General features: G+C 41.0%; 1 protein-coding gene across 1 annotated transcript in view; it reads right to left on the minus strand.

Annotated features, from left to right (window-relative positions):
* The window catches only part of enox1 (ecto-NOX disulfide-thiol exchanger 1), a 110228-nt gene that overhangs the window by 42717 nt on the left and 45770 nt on the right, over positions 1-21741 (minus strand). The window contains 8 exon segments of the mRNA XM_035676250.1: positions 7520-7719; positions 8308-8429; positions 11713-11774; positions 11776-11816; positions 15427-15639; positions 18316-18549; positions 19032-19238; positions 19344-19511. Coding sequence (XP_035532143.1) covers positions 7520-7719; positions 8308-8429; positions 11713-11774; positions 11776-11816; positions 15427-15639; positions 18316-18549; positions 19032-19238; positions 19344-19511 — 1247 coding nt within the window.

A 21741-nucleotide genomic window follows, 5' to 3' on the forward strand; every position in this document is an offset into this window, starting at 1 on the left:
GGCGATCAACTCGAGCTTCCCAGATAACCACACCAGTAATGCATGATCCCACTACAAGTTGCTTTTAAAACCCCTATACAACTGAACTGTCTTTTCACCCTACACTTCTGGAGGTCTTTGTCAGTAATTCCCCGAGTCTGTGTGTGTCTACATTTCATCAAGAGTCGGTTTAAAAACACCACAATAGTGGCGGGTCATGTGAGTAAGCATAATTGCTGTATAGGAAAAGTACAGTCTGCTTGATTAATGAAAACCCTTGATCAGTCAGCATCAAATAATCAATACTGGTCCATTATTAAAGCATTAATCTAATAACCATCAGAAACTACTCCAGCCCGCTGTTTCACTAGCTAGGTGTCTTCTTGGTAGTGGAGATCTTAAACGTTAAGAATTGACCAGATATCTAGAGTTTGAAATCCAACTATAAAGCTCCTGCACCCAAACCCTTTAACAAGAACCATATATTTCAAAACAATTTCTCTCTTCACCACGACATTCCTAACGCTCCTGTCTTAACAAACAACGTTTAACTCGGTCAGAACACGTATAGCTTAAAGGCCGTCCCATCACTCTGTCCGGCCACGTTGGGTTCTACGCGCCACTGCTCGAAGTTGACTGTCAATACAGGATCAATTTATCATCCATACAGATATCAGTGATTCTGCATCAAATAAATCCATAAAGATACAGTTGAAAATACTGATCAATAATCTTATATAAATGATACAGTTGTATTGATTCAATATCTATCCCATTAAAGATACAGTTGTACATATACTGATCATATCATTCCCATAATAAGTATACAGGTGTATACTGTGATAATTAATCATCCCTTATACAGATACAGTGTATACTGATCCAATTTATCTATTTCCATTACAAGATACAGGTGAAATCTAATTCAATATCATTCCATTAACAGATACAGTGTTTTTTAATGATTTTGTTGCAGAAGAACTGGTGGGGAATGAGAGTCGGTATGTGTCGGTGACAATTTTTAATATATTGGTGTAAGTTTTCTCAGAAGAATTCAGAGCGGTTGGTCCAGATACTAGGATTCGTCTTGTAATGTGGTTGTGTGAGGCCCTGTTATTAATACCTCGGTTTCATCTACGGTCCGGTTCTTGGTTCCGGAGAGAGAAAGACTGCTTTCATGTGGCTGTAGGTTTTGTTGCTGTCCAACGCTAACCAGATTATTGCCATCTCTTGAATACGATATAAAAACACGCTTCTGCAGACAACCCACAACGCTGTTGATGCAGGCTAAAAGGGGATATGACGCCATTGAAGGCTAAACTGGGTGAAAACACAGCATTACCTATAATAAACAGACCAGATTTTCTGAGTTTGAACATGTACTTGTGGAAACAATTGGGATGATGTTAAGGAATACAACTCAACTCAATATATTAAGAGCTAGAGTTTTATACACTGTTTATATGCAAAATGTTATAAGATTATGGTTTATATAGTCTCTAATAAATATTTTTTAACCCAACTATTTGTCCTACTTGGACAAATGGGTCCTCAATCAATGTGGATGTATTAAACCTTGTTTTATCCCACATTAATAACACCTAGGTTATACACTTACTGTGTCTCCAGTAGCTTAAAGATTAATAACTGCAACTGTACAAAAGCTCCACATGTTGCAGATTTTTTGGTTTTTCCTCCTGCAGCCACTGTACAGCAAAGTAATGAAGAAGTATTTAGCATCTTTCAGGGAGTAGGACCGAGCGAGAGTAAGAACCGATTAGAGTTAAGACGAGAGTTAAAGACCTCTTTTCCTCCTCAGATTGAGCGCTTCTCCTTACTGCCTCCCTTCTTCCCCTTTATCTGAGTAATTTTCTCCTTCTTCGTTTATGCGTTTTGCTAACACAAATTGTTGTTTCACCTGTCCCAAGCCGTGTTTTGGAAGGCGATAGGAGAAAATTTAAACCATGTGACAGTAGCTCGAAGGGAAGAGAACCAGCCCAGTGAGGTAAAGAAGAATCGAAGCATGAGGAGATAAAGTTGAATAAAAGCAATGGTGCTTGAGAGAAAATGTTGGAGGATGGGAATGGGAAATGATTATTTTAAGTTTGATAGGACATCAGGGAAGAGAATGGGCAGGGTTTTTGGGGCGTGTGAGTGGAAGTTGGGTTGAGGTTCTTGAGTCGGCAGGTTGAGGCTGCTGGAGTGTTTCGTACAGCCAGTGTGAGTGTGGTGTGGTGGCACAGTAATCTTTCTGTTTTTATGCAGTGTGTGTATGTGTGTTGTGTTTTGGTGTGTGGTGTTGCTTTACGAGATATGTGCTATGTGAATAGAAAAGGCATTGTTAACTGTAGCTTGTGGTATATCTACTTGTATATGATGATCATTTATGGTTGTGTTGGTGTGTGTGTGTGGTGTGGTGTGTGTGTGTGTGTGGTGTTGTGGTCTCCAACTGCTGTGGGGTCTCTACAGTTGTAAATAAACTCCTGAAAATTTTTCAGCCTAGCTCCCTTTCCTCCCAAAAGTAATTTTTTTAAAATACAGCCACCTTACTCAGATATTTCTGATTCACCTGCTCAGTGTTTAGCAGTGTAATTACAGCAGACGTATGTGTCAGAGCTTAACAGGTGCTAACTAGAGCCTGAACCAGCCATGAGCAGGCTGCTGTAGCTTTTTCAGTGTTCCGCTACGGAATATTCACAGATGTCTGCTGTGATGCTTTTTCAGTCACTAGTTTATAGCTACTATTTCAATTATCGTTTTTTGTGAAAATGGTTTCTTGTGGTGCTTATAATTCAGTGTTGTATGTTAGCTAAGCTATGCGGTCTTGAGAGAGGCTTAATGTCTTATGTGGGGAAAGTGTCAGGGTAGGCTACGTAAGCGTCGAAGGTCCTGCAGAGTGGGGTGAAGGTTTTTAGCATCACGGAATGTATAAGGAAATTAAATACCAATTCCCCAAATTTACCCAGATTTTCTCTGCATTATTCTTTCCCAATAAATGACAAGCACATAGAGACTTCCGCCAGCTGAAAGCCGCTAAGGTCTTTTGGTTTAGCCCTCCGCTAACTTTAAATGGAGATAAAAATATTAATATCGTGACTCTCCAATTTTAAAACTTTTCCAAATGTTATCAAGACTGAATGGAATGCAAATTTAATATAATGAAGACATTTTGGCGGGGTATTGAAATGCGTTGGTTTGATACTTTCGGGGTTTTAGTCCGCTTTTAAAAAGTTGTGGTTTTTGTTACTTCTTATCTTTGTGAAGGACAAAATGAAAGATTTTTACATCTTGGGCAAGTTTGAGGACCTTTTTGGAAAGGTGGGGACCATATTTGTTTAAAAATACAAAAATGTTGACAAGTGAGAATTTTTTTTTTCAAAAAGTGGTTCAAGTTCCTGCTTTTTCTTGTAAACTTTTAGGTATTTAGGTTTAGAAAAATATATTTGTGGTCAAATAATGGACCTTCACAAGTTATACGAAGTCATCTGTGTGTGGTGTGTGTGTTGTGTGGCATGTGGCGTGTGCCGTGCCGTGTGGCGTGTGGCGTGGTGCGTGTGCATCTTTCTGTCAGTCCCATCAGTTTTACGTCAGCAGAGACAGGAGGACGAACTGAAGGAGCTTGCGTTTCAAGAACAAAAAAAATCCATTGTTTGAAAAAAAAATAACATAAAACAAGACGGTTTGTTTCGCTGTGGTTGAACGATTTTCACTTTTAACCCCTGAAGAACGACTTTTGCCCGATAATGTTTGGATAATTTTGCCTCAATCAACTTTGGAACATAAGTGGGCAGAACCTGGGTGGAAGATGTGGAACAGCTGCTGCTTTTTAATAAATTAAAACAATTGTTGGTCGTTTTTTTCAAACCGATTTGGAACAAAAAAATACCATTTTGGGGGAGCCTTTAAACCCAGCCTTCCCCAAAGTACAGTTATAAAAAAAAAAAAATTGGGGTTAACATTTTGTTGACAAAAGGGCATGAAAAGTTAAGAAATCTTTTGTAAATTGGCAAAATGAAACCAGAATTTCCAAAAATATCTACAGCCATATTTTTTATTCTAGTCGGCAAGATGAAAAACCTGTGAAACTCTGTTTTCAAGATCTCATTGTTAACTGTGAACAATAAAAAAGCACTAAGTCTGAAAGTTTTAGAAACTCAGCTGCAGTGTGAACGGAGCTAAATGGAGCAAATTTTCCAGCAATACATGGCCGGCGACTTCAAAACTGAAACAAAAACAACTGAAACCATGAAAAGAAACCTGTGAATTAGAGGCAATTGAAAACTGGGAAAAAATCGAAAGATGGGCTGATGCCTTTTCCTAAAATAAATCTGTATCGTTTGTAAAGAGCTGAAACTCTTCAGTGATCCTCCCACTTGTATCCTGCTGGGCAAAGAAACCAAAAATGCCATCCCTTTTTTTTTTTAAATTATTACACCTCTCTGAGTGTCTGGAAAGGGCCCCGCCAAATGGGAACAATAGAGGGCCCCAAATCTTTTATAAGTTTCCTCAAAAAAAGGAGAAACCCCCCTCCATTTGCGGTGGCTTGAAATGTCACCATTCCTGTCACCGTTTGCGTCCCGAATCAGCAGAATGAATTCCAACCGAGGAAAGTCCCCTCCCCAACAGTCAGGAAGAGAAACCCAAAATAAAATCAAATATTTTTCTGTTTTTCTGTTGATTGTTTTTTTTCCTTCATCAAGGCCGGATGGTTCGGTCACTTCCCTGGCAGAGAGGACCCTCCGGAGAAGCCCTGGGGGAAGTTTTCACCAGAGTGAAATTGTTCCCAACAAGGAGGAGGAGGGCCAGTAAACAAACCTTCCGGAAGGGTTTATTCTGCCGCAACTGCACGGAGAAGGGAACGACGGTGGTCTTCAATCTGAGGTGAGGACCCCACCGAGGGCCAAAGCCAGTTAACTCTTAGATTCGGTCACAAGATATCTGAGAAAAAAAATCAAATAAAATCCAGAAAAATGTAACTTCCTATGTATGTACATAACCTTTCCATAGATGTTTTCCCTCGGTTTTTGCGCGGTCCGTCCCTGCTCTCTTCACAGCATCTTCATCCAAACAGGAAGTGAAACATGCTGTGTTTTTCCCAGTGTTCAGCCCCCTCCCCCACAGAGAAAGCCGAAGGGAGCGGCCTTTTTCAATTTCTTCAAACCATTGCTCTGCTTGAGGGGGAATTTTCAGCTTCCGAACGGTTTTTGACAGGAGACTCCAAACCCATGAGGAAGCCCATTACAACTAGTAGTTTCTGCAGGTCGCTGAGGCTCTGCTGGCCGCCGCTGCAAGAGGAGTAAAAAGCCAAGAAAAAACATCAACTTGCAGTGTTGATTCAATTTCCATGAAAAGTTTTGGCTTTCTTAAACGTCGTAATTAGACCCTTGTCTTTCTGTTCTTTTTTTTGTTTCTTTTTCTGTTTTGTTTCTGTCTTTTCTGATGTTAAAGATTACCCAATCAGAAACTCAGACGGCTTCCAGTTTTAACTGGTGCTTGTGGCTCAATTTTAATTTAAATTACTGGTAAAAAACTTAAAATTGATAAAAAAATCTCTCCATTAGGCGGCGCCAGGGGTAGGGTTTTGGGCTATGGCCCATCCAAGAAATTGTTGTTACCCCTACCATAAAAACCAAGAGAAGTGCGGAGTCCACAGCGCCTCCATGTCGTAAAGGCTTTCCAGGCAGGTGCGATGACAACTGTCATGAAGTGAACATACGTAACATCTGGTGTTTAATTATTTAAGGCGGGTTACAAGTCATAAGCTCAGGTCAAAATTATGATGGATTAAATTTGTTTTTAAACGTCGTCGGACCGGAAAACGCACTGCAACACATCAGCGACACAAAGGGACCCCATCCCTCGGACCTCTATTAAACATTTAAAATGTGTCTATCGTCTGTGTAATATGATTCGAAAAACTAGATGATTGATAGATTCGTACTTGAAGAAGCGCTGAGTCATCCGAAGAGGCGATTTTTCTCATTTGTGCTCACGATAACCCTGGAAGTTACTTCAAAAAATTCAAAATCGATAAAAGTCAGCTCTTCTCATTCAAAGATATACACAAACCACGAGAAAATCAACTTAGCAGCACGCGTCGCCTCTCGAGTTCTAAAGGCAGAGGCTGGAGTAGGAGCCATTGCCTGCGAGACATTAAAGAGGCAGCATACTATCATAGATCGACACAAACGCTGGTAGACTCGCATCAGACCGGAACAGCACTTTAATAATTCTAAGTCTAGGATTATTTTCTTCATGGTACAGAATAATTTATTTTTGATTGGATAGTCCGTTTACAAAAGAACACAACTGCTCAATAGGCGCTTCAGCATCTGCGTGTACGCACAGAACGCCCCAACCTCTGCTATCACTTTTCCATCCCAACAATGCTATTCGCTTCCAGAAGGTCACAGCACAACATAACCAGTCTTATGTTATGAATGGTTTCACTCTGAGCCAGTGGAGCGAGAGGCACGACTGACTTTAAGATAGCTGCGTACTGCTTTGACAACATGTTCTAAGATAGCATGCTTGAAGACTCAGCTTGAGGTAACTCAAAACGATAAAACCAACCTAACATTATGAAAAGCAATATTACATTTTAGAATTGTTATATAAGATTACTGCGTAATCATTGAAGCCATGTACACAGAGAGTTAGTACCACGTTCTCTACCTTTTGATACCTTCAGTATGAAATTTGCGATCTCTAGAAATTTATTTTACTTAAGCATACCATGACGTTAATCTACGTGTGATCAGTAATTAAATTGCTATGTTAAGAGGCGTGGTATTATAGCGTCGGACCGGGCGTCCGTCGATGTCCTGCAATTGTTTTTACAATCCGAGACGTATATTAACTGCATATTAACTGTATATTAACTGCATATTAAGCTGTTATTAACTGTATTTAACTGTTTATTAACTGCATATTATAACTGTTTATTAAACGTATATTAACTGTTTTTAACTGATATTTAACTGTTATTAACTGTATATTAACTGCATTATTAACCTGTTTATTAACTGTATATTAACTGTTTATTAACTGTAATATTAACTGTTTATTAACTGCCATATTAATACTGTTTATTAACTTAAATTAACTGTTTATTAACTGCATATTAACTGTTTTAACTGTAATATTAACTGTTTATTAACTGTTTATTAACTTATATTAAACTGGCATATTAAACTGTTTATTATACCTGTATGTTAAATGTTTATTAACTGTTTATATAACTTATATTTGTTATAACTCTCAGTTTTATAACTGGCATAATAACTGTTTATTAACTGTATATTAACTGTTTATTAACTGTATATTAACTGTATTTTCAGATGTACTGTAATATAATATAATATAATATATATAGTTAATATCTTAACTGTATATTAAGATATTAACTTTATATTAAGATATTAACTGTATATTACCTGTAGTTTAAGATATTAACTGTATATTAACTTCATATTAACTGTATATTAAGATCATAACTGTATATTAACTGTATATTTAAAGGACGAACAGGTGAACTCACCTGCTGCATGGTGTGCATGCTCTGCTGCAGCAGCTGGATCTGAGCCTCCGGACTGTGTGTGTGTGTGTGCTCGTCCTCCGCTCGGTTGGACCTCAGATGCTCTTTCCTCAGCAGCTCCACCTCGTTCCTGTAGGCGTCCAGCTGCCAGCGCAGGGAGTCGTTCTCCTCCTTCAGAGACGCCTGGGTCTGATCGTACGCTCCTGCAAGGGGGAGAGGAGGGGGGAGGAGAGGGGGAGAGGATGAGAGCAGGTGAGAGGATGGGGGAAGGGTGTGGAGAAGTGGAGAGTAGAGGGGAGGAGATGAGAGAAGAGAGGATGAGGGGAGACAATGAGGGAGGGAAAGAGGAGAGGAGGGGGGTATATTAAGGTAGGATGAGAGGAAACAAGGAGAGATATGGGGGAGGGGAGGAGAGAGGATGAGAGAAGGGGAAGGTGATCAGGGAAGAGAGGAGGAAGGTAGGATGAGGGGAGGAGAGCAAAGAAGGGAACAGAAAACAAGGAGAGAGGGGCAGGAAGACGAGAGGAGATGAGGGGAGGGGGGAGGAGAGAGTAAACAAAGGAGAGGTACAGAGAGGAGGATGAGAGGGGGAGGTGTAAAACTGACTCTCAATAAACGTCCAAATCTAAGACGTCATCATTCAGTTTGTTGCTATGACAACAGAGACTCCATCAGACACACAGTAAACAATCAAACAAACATGTAAACAACAAACAGAGCAAAGACAAACAGTCTGTTTATTAAATTGTTATTATTGTTATTGAACCCGACATGGACTCTGGTCTTCGTACCGTTCTCTGAGCTCCGCATCCTCTTACAGGGACTCTCATCAGAGTCGTCGTCAGACATCTCCATCTCCTCCTCCCGCCGGATGCCCATGATCTCCTCGCTGTGGGCGTTCCTCAGCTCCTGAAACAAAACAACACAACAAAATATCGCTTCCTGTACTTAGATATGCTACATGCTAAGCTAATCTACTGAACAAACACATTTTGAGGATGATTAAAGATTAAATGATAAAAACAACAAACTGTCGATCTAAAGTTAGTTCATGTTGGCAATATAATAACTAACTAGCTACTCGTCAGCTAGTTAGTTAGCCTTCTGCTATCTTTAAAATGTTATTAATGTTTGTTTATACACAATAAAGGTTCATAAAACCGGTGATATTATATATTTTATACATATTATATCATATATAAGTAGAATAATATAACACAGTGAGAGGAATCATTCAGCAGTTTCATTTGATGCTTTAAGTACATTTTCCTGATAATACTTCTGTGCTTTTACTCAAGTAACAATTTAAACTGAGGCCTTTTACTTGTAATGGAGTACTTTCAGAGGATGGTATTTCTACTTTTACTTTAAGTATCTAAGTGCTTCTTCCACCGCTGCACCATCAGCTGGCTCTGACGTTCTGCTAAACCGAGGAAATCAGACAAAATAAAATGTAATAATCACTTCTGTAGCATCTATATTCACCAGAGGTCTTTTTTCTTTCTTTACTGACAGACTGACACCCACTGTATCTAATCATTAGTTTAATTAGTGATTCATTTGCAGATTTTGAGCCATTCCATCTCCAAAGGTAGTCAGTTTATGATTTAAAACAGAAAATCACAACTGAGGAGCTTTTTTAATAGAAAAAATGATTTAAATAATTATTTCATTAGCAAAACAGATTTACAAAGCAGATTAACTCCCTATCGATCAACTAATCGATTAATTGTTCAGCTCTACTGTGAATAATCTTTACGTTTGAGTTGAGGAGGCAGAACAGCTTCAGCCTGTCTGCTGCATTATCTCATCACTGCTGCTGAAGCCCTGTGGGATAATCACATCTCTGCACGGCTGCCATTTTCATTATCTCTCCATTTGTCAGCCGAGATTTCACAGCACAAATCTGACAGAATAATGCCAACGACTTCCTCGGAGGAGAAACACGCAGTTTGCTGTTGCTATAGCGATGTGGATGCATGTAGACTTACCACAGACACTAGCCATTAAAGGAGGGGCTTTCACAGTGGGACTGTTGCATGCTAGAGATGGTCTCACCAGACTGTGTGCCAATCACCGTTTCTTACCTCGTTTTCAACCAGAAATATTATAAGCGACACTGAGCTGGCTCACATTGATCGATTGTGTCTACGGAAGATTTAAAATGCAGAAACAAAAGCAAATCAAAGAAATAAACTACAATGCATTACACATTTATACAGTATGTACACATTTACTGTCTCATTTTAATGAAAAACCTGTTAAAAGGACAACTGACCCTTCCTAAGCCCCGCCCCTTTTAGCTCTGCGCTCAATCTACATCAATCGTTAGCCAGATAGTAAGCTAATTAGCAAGCATTTTGTTACAGATGCTAACTCTAGCTAATCTATATCAACACTAAGCTAGCTAGTTACACCTGAAAACAAATGTTAGCAAACGCTTAGTTAGCTAGCATTAGTCAGTGTTTGTGTTTGTCCACTCCAGGCTACTGTAGAAACATGGTGGGTCAACATGGTGGACTCTGTAGGAGAGAAATACAGATTAAAAATGTCTCATTCTAAGGTAATGAAAAACATTTTTTATTATAAACTAATGAAAACACCTCTGAATATTTCATTCCTGACAATAGATTCTCCTCAATGTTTCACACTGGTCCTTTAACCATCTTGCGTGATGCTGCAAGTCATGGACGCAAACGTAAGAAACTTAAAACTTTAAAAACGTTGAGTTTTGGTTTGTAGGAGAAACTCGAATACAAGTATCACCAAAACAATACGACAGCATTTAAAACATTTCCCACTGGGTGAAGGTTTACAGACTAATGGGGCGGCTGTGGCTCAGAGGCAGAGCGGATTGTCCCCCATTCGGAAGGTTGTTGGTTCGATCCCCAGCTCCTCCTGCCACGTGTCGAAGTATCCTTGAGCAAGATACTGAACCCCAAATTGCTCCTGATGCATAGCATCGGTGTGTGAATGAGTTAGTTTCTGTTCGATGGGACTTTGCCATCCCTGTTGAAAAGGGTGAATGTGGCACGTAGTGTAAAAGGCACTTTGAGTGGTCGGAAGACTAGAAAGGCGCTATACAAGTACAAGGACCATGTTACCATTTACTAATGATGATTTGATGTCCCTCCCAAAAAAGTTGCGATGTTCCTGATCGCAAAAGTGAACCCAAATTCCCTGTGAATTTGTAAAACCTTACAATTTTGTCCAATCACCAACAAATTTGACCAAATAATTATGTTTCCAATGAGTTTCAGCCCCATACGTCTACAAAACTACTAACGAGTTTATTCCTCCTGAACAAAATTACCTGCAATTTTTAATGAACTGTACAAAAAAAAAATTGCAACTTTATTTTTTTTCACTTTGTATTCAAAAAATCTTCAACATCTTCTAAAGGTAGTCCGCCATTGTGAACCGCCATTGTTTTACAGCAGCCCAGAGCGGACTAACCAAACACATGCTTCTATAGGAGTTTTGCAGCAACTGTAATTCCTTTGAAAGTCCTGAGCTGTTTTCAAGTTGGTTGCAACCTGCACTTCACCACTAAGAAGGCCACTAAATCCTCCACACTGGTTCCTTATTGACATGAAGCTAAATAACCTCCTTTTAACATGTTTTTCATTGAATTAATGACAATGGAAGTAATAATGTTTATTATATTTCTTTTCTATTTCTTTTGTTGTTGTTTTTATTCCTGCATTTGGTATTTTCCATTTGTCGGCTTCCCAAAGAAACTCCCGAGGAGCGACAGGCCGCTCCCCCGAGGGCCTGACTGGGCTGAAAACGGACAAATCCTCCTCCTTCATACACAAACATCCGCCTCATGTTCTTACTTGTTTTCTAGATTTGACTCTTGGATGAATAATTGATCAGAAGACTTAACCCTGGAAATCACTGTTTGCCCATAGCAGCGGCCTCAACACCTTTCGAGGAGGCGTCAGATCTTTTGCTTTACATCTGGGCCGGCAGGAGATGAGAGAGAGTGTACCGGCTCCAGACGATCAGAGGCCGGTGTTCTTCTGATCTGACTGTCTGTCTGTCTGAAGCATCCAGAAACAACAACAAGGCAGTGAACAACAACAAGTCCTACAGGGCTGTTCTGTCCAGCTCTCTCAACTGGGGAATGACAGCCAGAGAAGAAAGCCAGTGGGTCGGGGTGGGAGGAGAGAACAGAAGAGGGTGTACCACTCCACACTGCTTGCCCAATGTCTATGTTCTTGCGCTGTGCTTTTTGAGAATGTCCCAATGCCTTTTTGCCTGGTGGCGGCGGTGAAAACGGTGGTGATCTGCTCGACTTTGGGGGGAACAGGGAGGAGGAGGAGGAGAGGAGGAGGAGGAGGAGGAGGGAGGGTCAAGACAAAACAAGCCGTTTATGTAGCGTTGTAGCACTGACTGAGGCTCGTACAGCAGACAGAGGAGAGACCGTGGATGCACACCCGACCACAGGCTGGTCGACCTTTCTTCCTTATTTAAAGGAACACTTCACTCAAAATCAAAGTAAATTGTCATCAATTTGCTCACACCCGAACTGGTTCATTCCGTCTTTTAACTTTGAGTATCTGCTGATTTCCCAAATCAGACCTAAGTGTAAAACTTGGTCAGATGGGGAGCAAATAGCACTAAATGTGTGTTACCTGTTAGCAAAGTCTCCCAGACTGTGACCGAATACACTACTAATGCAGACGGAGGCAGTTTGACGACAGTAGGGAGGTGATTTTCTTTCCAGTTTTGGCTCCTGGCACCCCCGGGCTAAGTCAGCTAAAGTCAGCAGCACGAGCTAACTAGCAAACGGTACCAAACATCACTATTTGCGGCTACTTTTAGCAAGTCTATCTGGAAACTCCATAAATCACCTCGGTAACGCTGTTGTCAAACTATCCTCTGTCTGTCTCAGAGGTTGTGTTCACTGGGAGGCTGCTGAGCCCTGTTCAGTTGCAACGGCAGCTACATTAGCAGTTAGCGGAGGACGTCAGAGGGAAAAACCAGACCAATATTCCTCTCCAATAAAATATGATCCAGTTTCCCACCCAAATCATGATAAAGTTGTGTTTGTACAGTAATCAGTGAGCTCATAACTAATGAATCTTCGCTCTGTGTGTTAATCAGTTAGTTGTAAGTAGTAGTCACATTTTTTTTCTCAGGAAGACACAGTGGTTGGATTTTGATATAAAAATACAAAGAAATAATTGAGTTTTTGCTAATTGTTTGAGGCATAAATTGTTATATAGGGGTGCGATATGACTGAATGAATGTGAGTTAAGAAAGCATTTTTCTTTTCATCTGGACTGCTTCAGTTGAGCTCCTGTACTGAATATACAACTGGTCCCAGTAGACCAGCAGAGTCCGGACTCACTGAGCAGACGATGTGGAGTGAAGTGCTCCTTTAAAGAAAAAGTCCCAAATGATTAAGTAAAACAGTCACTTTTCCGTATAATAAATAAAGCAAACGTTACAATGGACAAAACAATGAGTTGAGTTGGCTGGAATTCAAAATAAAAGTTAAAATAAACATTATTAAACAAATATAATTGAATGAGATTCAGGTGCAAATTCACAAATAGTGAGTTACACAGTAAATAAATATGATTTAATTAAAAATAATAAATGCAGTGTGTTGATAGCAGCTGGTGTGATGAGTAGGTCTCTCTCCTGTTCAGTGCTCTGTACTTACATCACCTGCTGCTTCCTTCAGGACTGACAAAGGCAACATTTCTCCAGAATGGATGCTGGTTGTTTAATGTGTCTGTAATTCATTAATTACTGTAAGACTGGATGAGAATATAACCTTCTAAAGACATACATTCTGATTTAAAATGCTGCCTTTCAAATGTCTCACATTTTTTCAAACTTTTCCAGCATCATTTTGACTCAAACCTGAATGAACATTTCAAACAACTCATGTCTTCTTAACGAGCTCCAGACTTTCTCTGATGGACAAACAACGGAAACTGAAACAGGACGATACTCACCGCTCTGCAGTCCAACACTTCTTTACACGCACAGTGAACTGAATTAAATCTGCGTTAAGTTATAATTTTGATACTGAACCAAGAGAAATAAAACTCCACCGACTCTTTCAGACTCTGGTAGCTCCTAGTTTTCACCGGCTGCCTCTTTCGGCTCTCATCTTCAGTTTGTGATCTGGTTTTCACGAGACACGTTTCCACCCAAAGTACCCAGAAGTCCCAGGAACTACTTTTTCCTTCAAATATTGCTTACTGGGCCACAGATTATTGTCTTAGTGCTCATTTTAATCTCAGACTGTTGTTGTCCACCGCGAATATTAGCAAACTTACGAAAAAAATCCACCGATGGTCAGTTTGACAACAGGAAATACTGTTCAGAGGTGGTTTTCTTGCCGGGTTTGGCTCCTGGCGCCCTGGGGCTGAGTCAGCTAACAGGCTAACTAGCTTACGGCAGCTAATATCCCCGTTAGAAAATTAGCAAAGTTACTCTTGTTACTCTATGAAAAAGCGATAGTTTTCAGCACTGCAAGGCCCACCCCCAAAGTTCCTGTATTTTGGAAAGCACTACCCGCCCCGAACAAGGGACTTTTTGGGGGGCGTCAGATGAAAGTATTGATTTATTTATATTTGGACCAAAAAAAGTGTCATCGGTGCTTCCATAATTATTATTTAAGCACTTGTTAACCTGCACAAATAAACGCCGTTTCCAAAAGACAAACTAGCTCGTAAAGAAAGAGCTGGTGGAGACCAAAACAAACACCACTTCAATCCGGTAATTATTCCATCATACAGGACTCACTTAATGCAGCTTTAATGTAAAGATGTTGAGAGGTGACAGTGGATGTTGAACACGCTGTGGTTATCAGTCACTGTGTGTTGGTATTTTCTGACTGACTCTGAAACCCATGTGCGATCGACCTAATCACCACCTCGCAGCGAGCTGGAGATAATGGAGCTGATGGTGAGACGGATGGAGGAGTGTTGTCATGGAGACTGGGCTGAGATCTGTGCAGAGGAAATGAGTTGCATGGAGGCAGGCTCTGAAACGGATGTAGTGAAAATGGCTTCACGGTCTCCACGCCTGTAATCTGCAACTGCACCCCCCCTCCGAGGCAGCACGAGGGCCCGCTGATGGGAGTGTATTGATCAGTGTGGAGGATGTAGTTTGTGTTGCTGTTCTGTATTCTGTAACTGTATTACATTTTACTGACAGTTTCTATCAGTTTTTCCACCACACGTCTATCAGTGAGGGCTCATTGATCTCTGTATAATGTCAGCGTACATTATCTCAAGTACTGCACATATGTTTAGTTTTGAGTTACTTTACTTTGGTATTTTATGCTACTTTATACTTCAACTCCAACTACATTTTAGAGGCAAATATGTAAAATATAATGCCCAACGAGGTGTCCAGGAATTAATGGAAGACCTTACAAGGCAGAGTGCTAACGTTATGCTATGAGCCAGACAACTAACGTTTTTAACACTAGTAGTTTTACTTAGTAATCTGTAGTACTCAGTAATCTTTTCCCCACTCAAAGTACTTGTATCTGGTCTGTTAATGGACGACACTACAAACCAGAGAGCTAACATTAGAGACAGCTGGCTTTATCGCCACCAGGGAGCGATACAGATGTTTTGCCTTTGGATTTGCAGAGCTGTCATATTGTCCATCATTTTATATGTTGACAGGTAAAATGTTGTTAAAAACGCTAATAAAGGATGAATGATATGATGCCCGCTGTGGGAACCCCCGGTTTATTCTACCGTCTCCTTACCAGCTGAAGGGACCCTCCTCAGAATGATGATGCTTTATGAAAGATGAGATACTTGTAGTGAAGTCAATGAACTTACCCGAACAACTGCACAGTTGTTACGGAGCACAAGTGGCCCGTCTGCCTGTAAAGTCGTGTCACTGAAATAAGAAAGTGTCCTTACACTGCGTCAAAATGGCCATCAGGGCGTTCTTGAACAGCTCCTTGGCGCGCTCCAGCTCCTCGTCGTGCTGAGCTTTCTCACCCATCAGCCGCCGAACGTGGCTGTTGGCTGACTGGATCATGGAGTAGAAGTGATTGGCGGTGCGGCGGTTGACCTCGCCGCGGTCGATCCAGGTGAACAGCACCGCCGTGGCCTCGCTGAACTTGTGGTCATCTGTGGGGAAAAAAACCCACACTCCTTACATGCTATATACTAGGCTAATCTATGTTGAAAAGACAACCACATTTTGAAGATGGTAAAAAGATAAGAGATATATATAGTCACATCTTAAGATAGCAAACTAACTAGCTAGCTAATCTACATCAATCATTACCTAGCTAATTAACATTCAAATGTAACTAGCGAGCTAATGATTAATATAGATTAGCTAGCTAGTTAGCTAATGTTTTATTCTGTAAGAACATGAAATTGATGGTCTCTTTGTACGTTTACTTAAGCAGGACTTTTATTCGTACTTTAGTATTCTGACGTTGTTTTAAAGTACTTTTACTTCACCAAAGAACCTGAATGCTGTTTCTGTTTCCTGTCAGATCAAATATTGACTCAACAGTTGGATGTGAGAGAAATTTCATGGGACCTTTAACATTCACTCAGCCTCCACAAACAACAGAGGATTAAAATCCCCCTCGTGGGGCGTTCACTGTTCACGCCTGTGTGAACCAGCCACAGCCGCTGCACACAAAAGGCATTTCTGATTTTCAACTTTTCAACCAAAACCGGGAACTGCGTTCGCTCTCCGTCATAAGAAGTCTCCGCGGGGCCTCCGTCAAGTGCGTTCCCCTCCATTTGAATAATAATTGAACGATGGCAATACAGAGTGAATTAGAGAGCGTTTAATGAGCTCAATACCCGCTTCAACACAACCTGTAAGAAGACACTTTCCCCTTTGCTGCGATAAAGCCCCATTCACACACAGCAGCAGATTACAGTCACATTACAGCGAGCACAATGGAGCACGGCTGAACGGGGACGACTGCAGGAAGAATGAAAATTTATTTCCCCTGATGTTTGAAGTGAAGAATGAATTCAAAAAGGTTATTCAGAAAGGAAACATGCTTGTTTATGTTCGGCATTAGAGGATGGATGGGGGATCGGCACAGAGGCTCCGGTTTGGGTTTTGTGGGTTAAATCGGAGACGCAAGTACGAACAAATGAAACCATGCAACATGCTGCTGGTTTATAATAGAGAGACAGACAAGCTAACGTTATAAAGGACTGATTACTAAAGTTAAAGGTTAAATAAATGAGATTTTATTAATGTATCAGCAAACATTATGTTCTCTATATACAGACACAGTGTCACATGGTGTCTCTCTCCCTCTGCCTGGTTGTATCGCAGCCTCCTCTTGTGGTTTGTTTTTCCATAGCCGGTCCTGCTCCGACTGAAACTGCTGTTTTTATCAATCTACGTTTCGGTGAATTAAGGATTTATTTTTCCACCCAAACCAGAGTTGGTGATTGTTGGAACACGAGACGCTTTTAATGAGTTTTCTGTCCACTTTGAATGAAGTTACAATGATCTAAAGGTAAAATGACTGGTTTTGTCTCTGGAGTCTGGTGCACCCCATTGTTTTGTGTGCTGGTGCTTTAGTTGCAGTGAATGTCATATTTTTAACCTTTAAAGTTTTTAAAAAAGTAGTTTAGTGTACTTCAGGAGGCGTCGTCGTGGCAACAAGGATAAAAAAAAACACAAAAAGACCTTTTATCAAACGTATTAGTCTGAAATCATGTACAGCTTCCCAAAGCGGATTCAGAGGTCAGTGAAACAGTGTGTGTGTGTTTGTGTGTGTGTGTGTGTGTGTGTGTGCAGATCACCTGCAGTGATACCTGATAACAGCTTCAAATGAATCATTCAGGAAGCTGCACAATTATTGATATTCTTCATGTTGGTTGGTGAACACACTGATACAAACAGCTGTTTGTCTGCAAGAGTGTGAAGCAGTCAAACACTGCGACAACAAACAGGAGTCAGCAGGTCATTATATGTCTTATTATATATGTTATTATGTTATTATACATGGTATTATATGTGTTATTATGTTATTATATATGGTATTATATGTGTTATTATGTTATTATATGTGTTGTGTATTACCCTCAGATCAGAGCAGATACAGACCGCTTGCATTCACCAGAGAGAATAATTATTTAATGAGAGAATAATTGGGATCTGGTTTCCTCTGAGACTTTTTCTTTCTTTGTGTCCTTCCACCTGCTCTCAGGCAGTTCAGTGGAAAGAGACGTGGGAGTGATCTGGCAGAGGTGTGGATGAAACGAGTGATGAGGGATGTTGTTGTGGAGGAGTGTGAAGGTCACTCCTCCTCCTCCTCCTCCTCCTCTGTTTGCTCTGCTGTGGCTGATTCTTATCTCCAGCACTGAAAATGCTCCGGTTGGACAGCAGGAAGCTCTCAGTCCTCACTGTAATTCAATCTCCTTCACTTCCAGCTCGTTACTGTGTTTCTCTGGGAAATACCTGTGTTTGTTTGATGTTCAGATTGAATCACTTTTGTGTCTGTCCGTTAGCATAAAGACTGAGGAAACAACCTTTGTCCAAAGATTTGCTTGGCTGTTTGGAGTTCTGTATCTACACACAGAGAACTAACAGTATTCTTAGAACAGTAGAGGGCGCTATCATAAAGCCCAGAATAACATAAATAGAATAAATACATTTTGCAAGATTTCTCGCTTTTAGTTTGAGTTAGGATGGATAAAGGACAAGTGATAACAGAGCAGATACTGCAGCAAAACAATGTGCGCTACAGCCAACCAGACCCCATTGACTCATTTTACCTCACACGTCGTAACTTAATTCAAACAAACCGTTCTCACCTTTCAGTCTCTCCGCTAACAGCGCCGCCTCGTGTTCAGAGTAGTGCACGATGGGCGGAGGAGACGGTGGCCGCAGTCGGTCTTCGTGGACCTTACGGCGGTGTCTTTCCTCTCTGGCCAGTAAACGCTGTTTACACTCCCATTCGTACAGGTCGTCTCTGGCCTGGGCGAAGTCCACGTGGATCCTCCCCGAGTCCTTTTTATCAGTGCTGGATCCGATACGCATCCGATACCCTGAGAGGAGAGAAAACTATATAACGTTATCTTCTGTTCCATTACAGGAACCTTCAGGTTACAGAGATAATCTGTTTACATTCACTGTAGTGAGCTGGTGTTTTTATCCCCCAGGATGTTGAAGTCATCACCTGATCATGACTTCAACATCCTGGGAAAAAACAATTGCTTCCTGTAGTTAGATATGCTATATGCTAGGCTAATTGATATTTAAAATACAGCCACATTTTGAAGTTGTTAGCTCGCTAGTTAGCTAAATATGCTGTTTGAAAGTATGTAGAAGCACCACATAATATTGTGACTGGTGTTCTTTTGTTTGTGGAGTCGATTATCTCTGCTGCAGGATAATGAGCTGCTACTACCATAACACACCTGAATCTCCAACTGTTGGCAGTCGAGTTGCATTGTGGGTAGATTTGACCCACAGAAACACAGAAGAACAACATCCTTTGAAACAATGAGTCAGCAGTGTGTGTGCTCACCTGACAGGTAAATAGCCTTGTCCACCATGAACTCCTCACTGAAGCGGATGTGGCAGAAGTTCTTCTTGCTCTTGCGGATGGCGATGATCTCCCCGCACTGGTCAAACACTTCCCTGATGATTTCCTCGGTGGCGTTCTCCGGCAAACCTCCGACAAACACCGTCTTACAGCCGGGTGGGCGCTCCCGTGTCGAAGGCGGGGGCAGATCTGAAGGACAAAGAAATGATTCTGTAGGAACTATTTTGTGTCTGCGTATCACCAACGTCAGCAGCACAGAACCGGACAGCGACTGTACACAGAGGCAGATCTTACTGGGGTTCTGGGGGAACAGGGTGCAGCTCTTGCAGTGGATAATCTCCTTGATGACTGGCATGTCGGGGGGGACGGGCGGTGGAGGGACCAGGCTGATGCCCGCCATCATGGGGTTTATGGGTGCGATGAGGCCCAGCCCGGGGTCGAACCTCTGGATGCACAGAGAGTCTGCAGGACAGATGGACGCCACAGAGTAAAGCTGGAGCTGCTGAGTGAACAAACTCGTCTCTAACACAGAATCCTACCCAGTGAACTGGTGCTTATACGGATTCTCAAACAGTTTCTAAGTGATGTTTATTAAAAAAAAGGCCAAATTAAATATGTTTGAAATGCAGTTTTTTTATTGGTTCCAGATAATTAACGAAATGTACTACTGTGCGGCCATAGCAGCCTGTTTCTGTAGGTTAATTAACGATTTATTTCCACCAAACCAGAGTTGGTGATTGTTGGAAACACTTTTTATTCTGTTTCTGTCCACTTTGAAGCGTGTTAACTATCTGCTCGGTAAAATTACCGGTTTTGTGAATGGAGTCTGGTCCATCATAGCGCCCATTGTTTTGGTCAGAGATGCTGGTGCTTTAGTGCGACACCTATTGGCGGTGAATTTATCACCTTTAAGTAAAATATCTGAGTACTTTTTACACTAATGATGTATTTATTAAAAGTATAATGAATAAACTGTGAGAGGAGATGCAGCTGTGAGGTAAAATATGTGGTATAGTTCATTTCTGCTAACACCTCTGAAATCCTCTACAGTGCCCGACAGGTAATTAAATACACATTAACTATGATTAATGTTTCATATTTCCTAATTGTACCCTAAAATTAATCATTATTTTGTACAAATTGTGCCCCCAAATGGCTGGTTTAGAGCACTGGCACCTTTTTTTATTCCAATTAAAGAACCAATGACAACACTCGTTAGGAAATTGGTGTAAAACTACAGAAAGGACAGAAACAGGATGAGGAAAATGTGGTGTAATATATCAAAATGCAGTAAAAAGGAGAGAAATAAAGCATCGCTATCTGGAAGGAAACAGATAAGAGAAATAAAAATGGGGACGAGATCTGCGGGGAGAGACAAGAAAATACCATCTCGAGTTAATGAAAGGTAGAAGAAGAGAGACCGGGACAAAGAGGAAGTGAGGAAGAGGAGAGAAGATAAACAGCGAGAGGACCGAGGCGACAGGAGCAATGTTTCAGCTGTCGGGGTGAAAATAGAGCGGGCAGGGAGAAGGAGGAGGAGGGCAGTGCAGCGTCGCATGTTCCTATCTTCAACACTGCAATAACAAGGGAGCAGGAGGAAGAAAACGTCAGCAGAAAAGCCCACACAGCCACAACAGCCACAACAATAAAGTGATTCAAATTACAGGCGAGGGGAGCTGTCACACACAGAAAGGACAAATGTCCCTTATAGTAATCCAACAGAAAGAAATGTTTCTCTTGCAGCTGGGTGTGGAGGATTGATGGAGCGCAGCATTGATTCAGTGTGAGAGCTTTTTACTCCTGCCGGTCCAAACACCTGAAACAATCATCAGCACACAGGAAGTGTTTTACATTCCCCGTTTGTTTGGGACAAAGAAAAGAGAACCTGAGGACCAACGGGGATATATTTTTATCTTGTAGATTGTATTCGTGCCTGGCAGCGTGCCCTCACTTTGTCCTTGCTTTGTGTTTTTCCACCGCTGAGGGATGATATCGTTACAGACCTCTACTGACAAGGCTTTAAGATATCAAACTCTGGAGGTGACCAGAATTTCATATGTGGCTCTTAAAGCATTCATTTCTTTAAAAAACACAGAAGTTCCAATGGAAACAGGGAGATCTGTGGATTTGGTTTTATGGATGCTGGTTTTAGTCGGGCGGTCCTCCACTTAAATTCTGTTTCAGTCTTATTTGGTCATTTATTATTATATTCAGTGAATATTCATTCTCACTCCCAACTCATCAAATACTCAGTAATATCACACTGTATGTATTCCACACGCAGGGCGCCGCTGTCTAGTTAGCATCAGATCGCTTAATTAACGTTATAACACGGTCGAAGTTTGGTTAGCTTTAGGTACAAAACTACTTGGTTAGGATGAGGATTTATGTACCTAATTTAACTTAAGTAGATTAATAAAATTAAAAATAATTTACGTAAGGTACTTAAAAGAAATCCACCTCCATATGATCTGATCTCTATCAGTATCGTCCCTCCCCAGTCCCTGCTGTCCCTGAGACTCCATGATGGGAGTTTTGTCTTCAAACACCAGCACATAAAGCTCCCTACGGTAGAATCCTTATAAATAAACACATTTTTTTTAATATAAAGGGCTTTTAAGCAGGCATTCTTTGGACGGCACAATCCCAATAACATAATCTAATTTTCTACCAGCATTAGTGCGCTGTAAGC

The sequence above is a fragment of the Morone saxatilis genome, unplaced genomic scaffold (assembly GCF_004916995.1).
Source record: "Morone saxatilis isolate NCDOM2014 unplaced genomic scaffold, NCSU_SB_2.0 Contig5, whole genome shotgun sequence".
Lineage (NCBI taxonomy): Eukaryota > Metazoa > Chordata > Actinopteri > Moronidae > Morone > Morone saxatilis.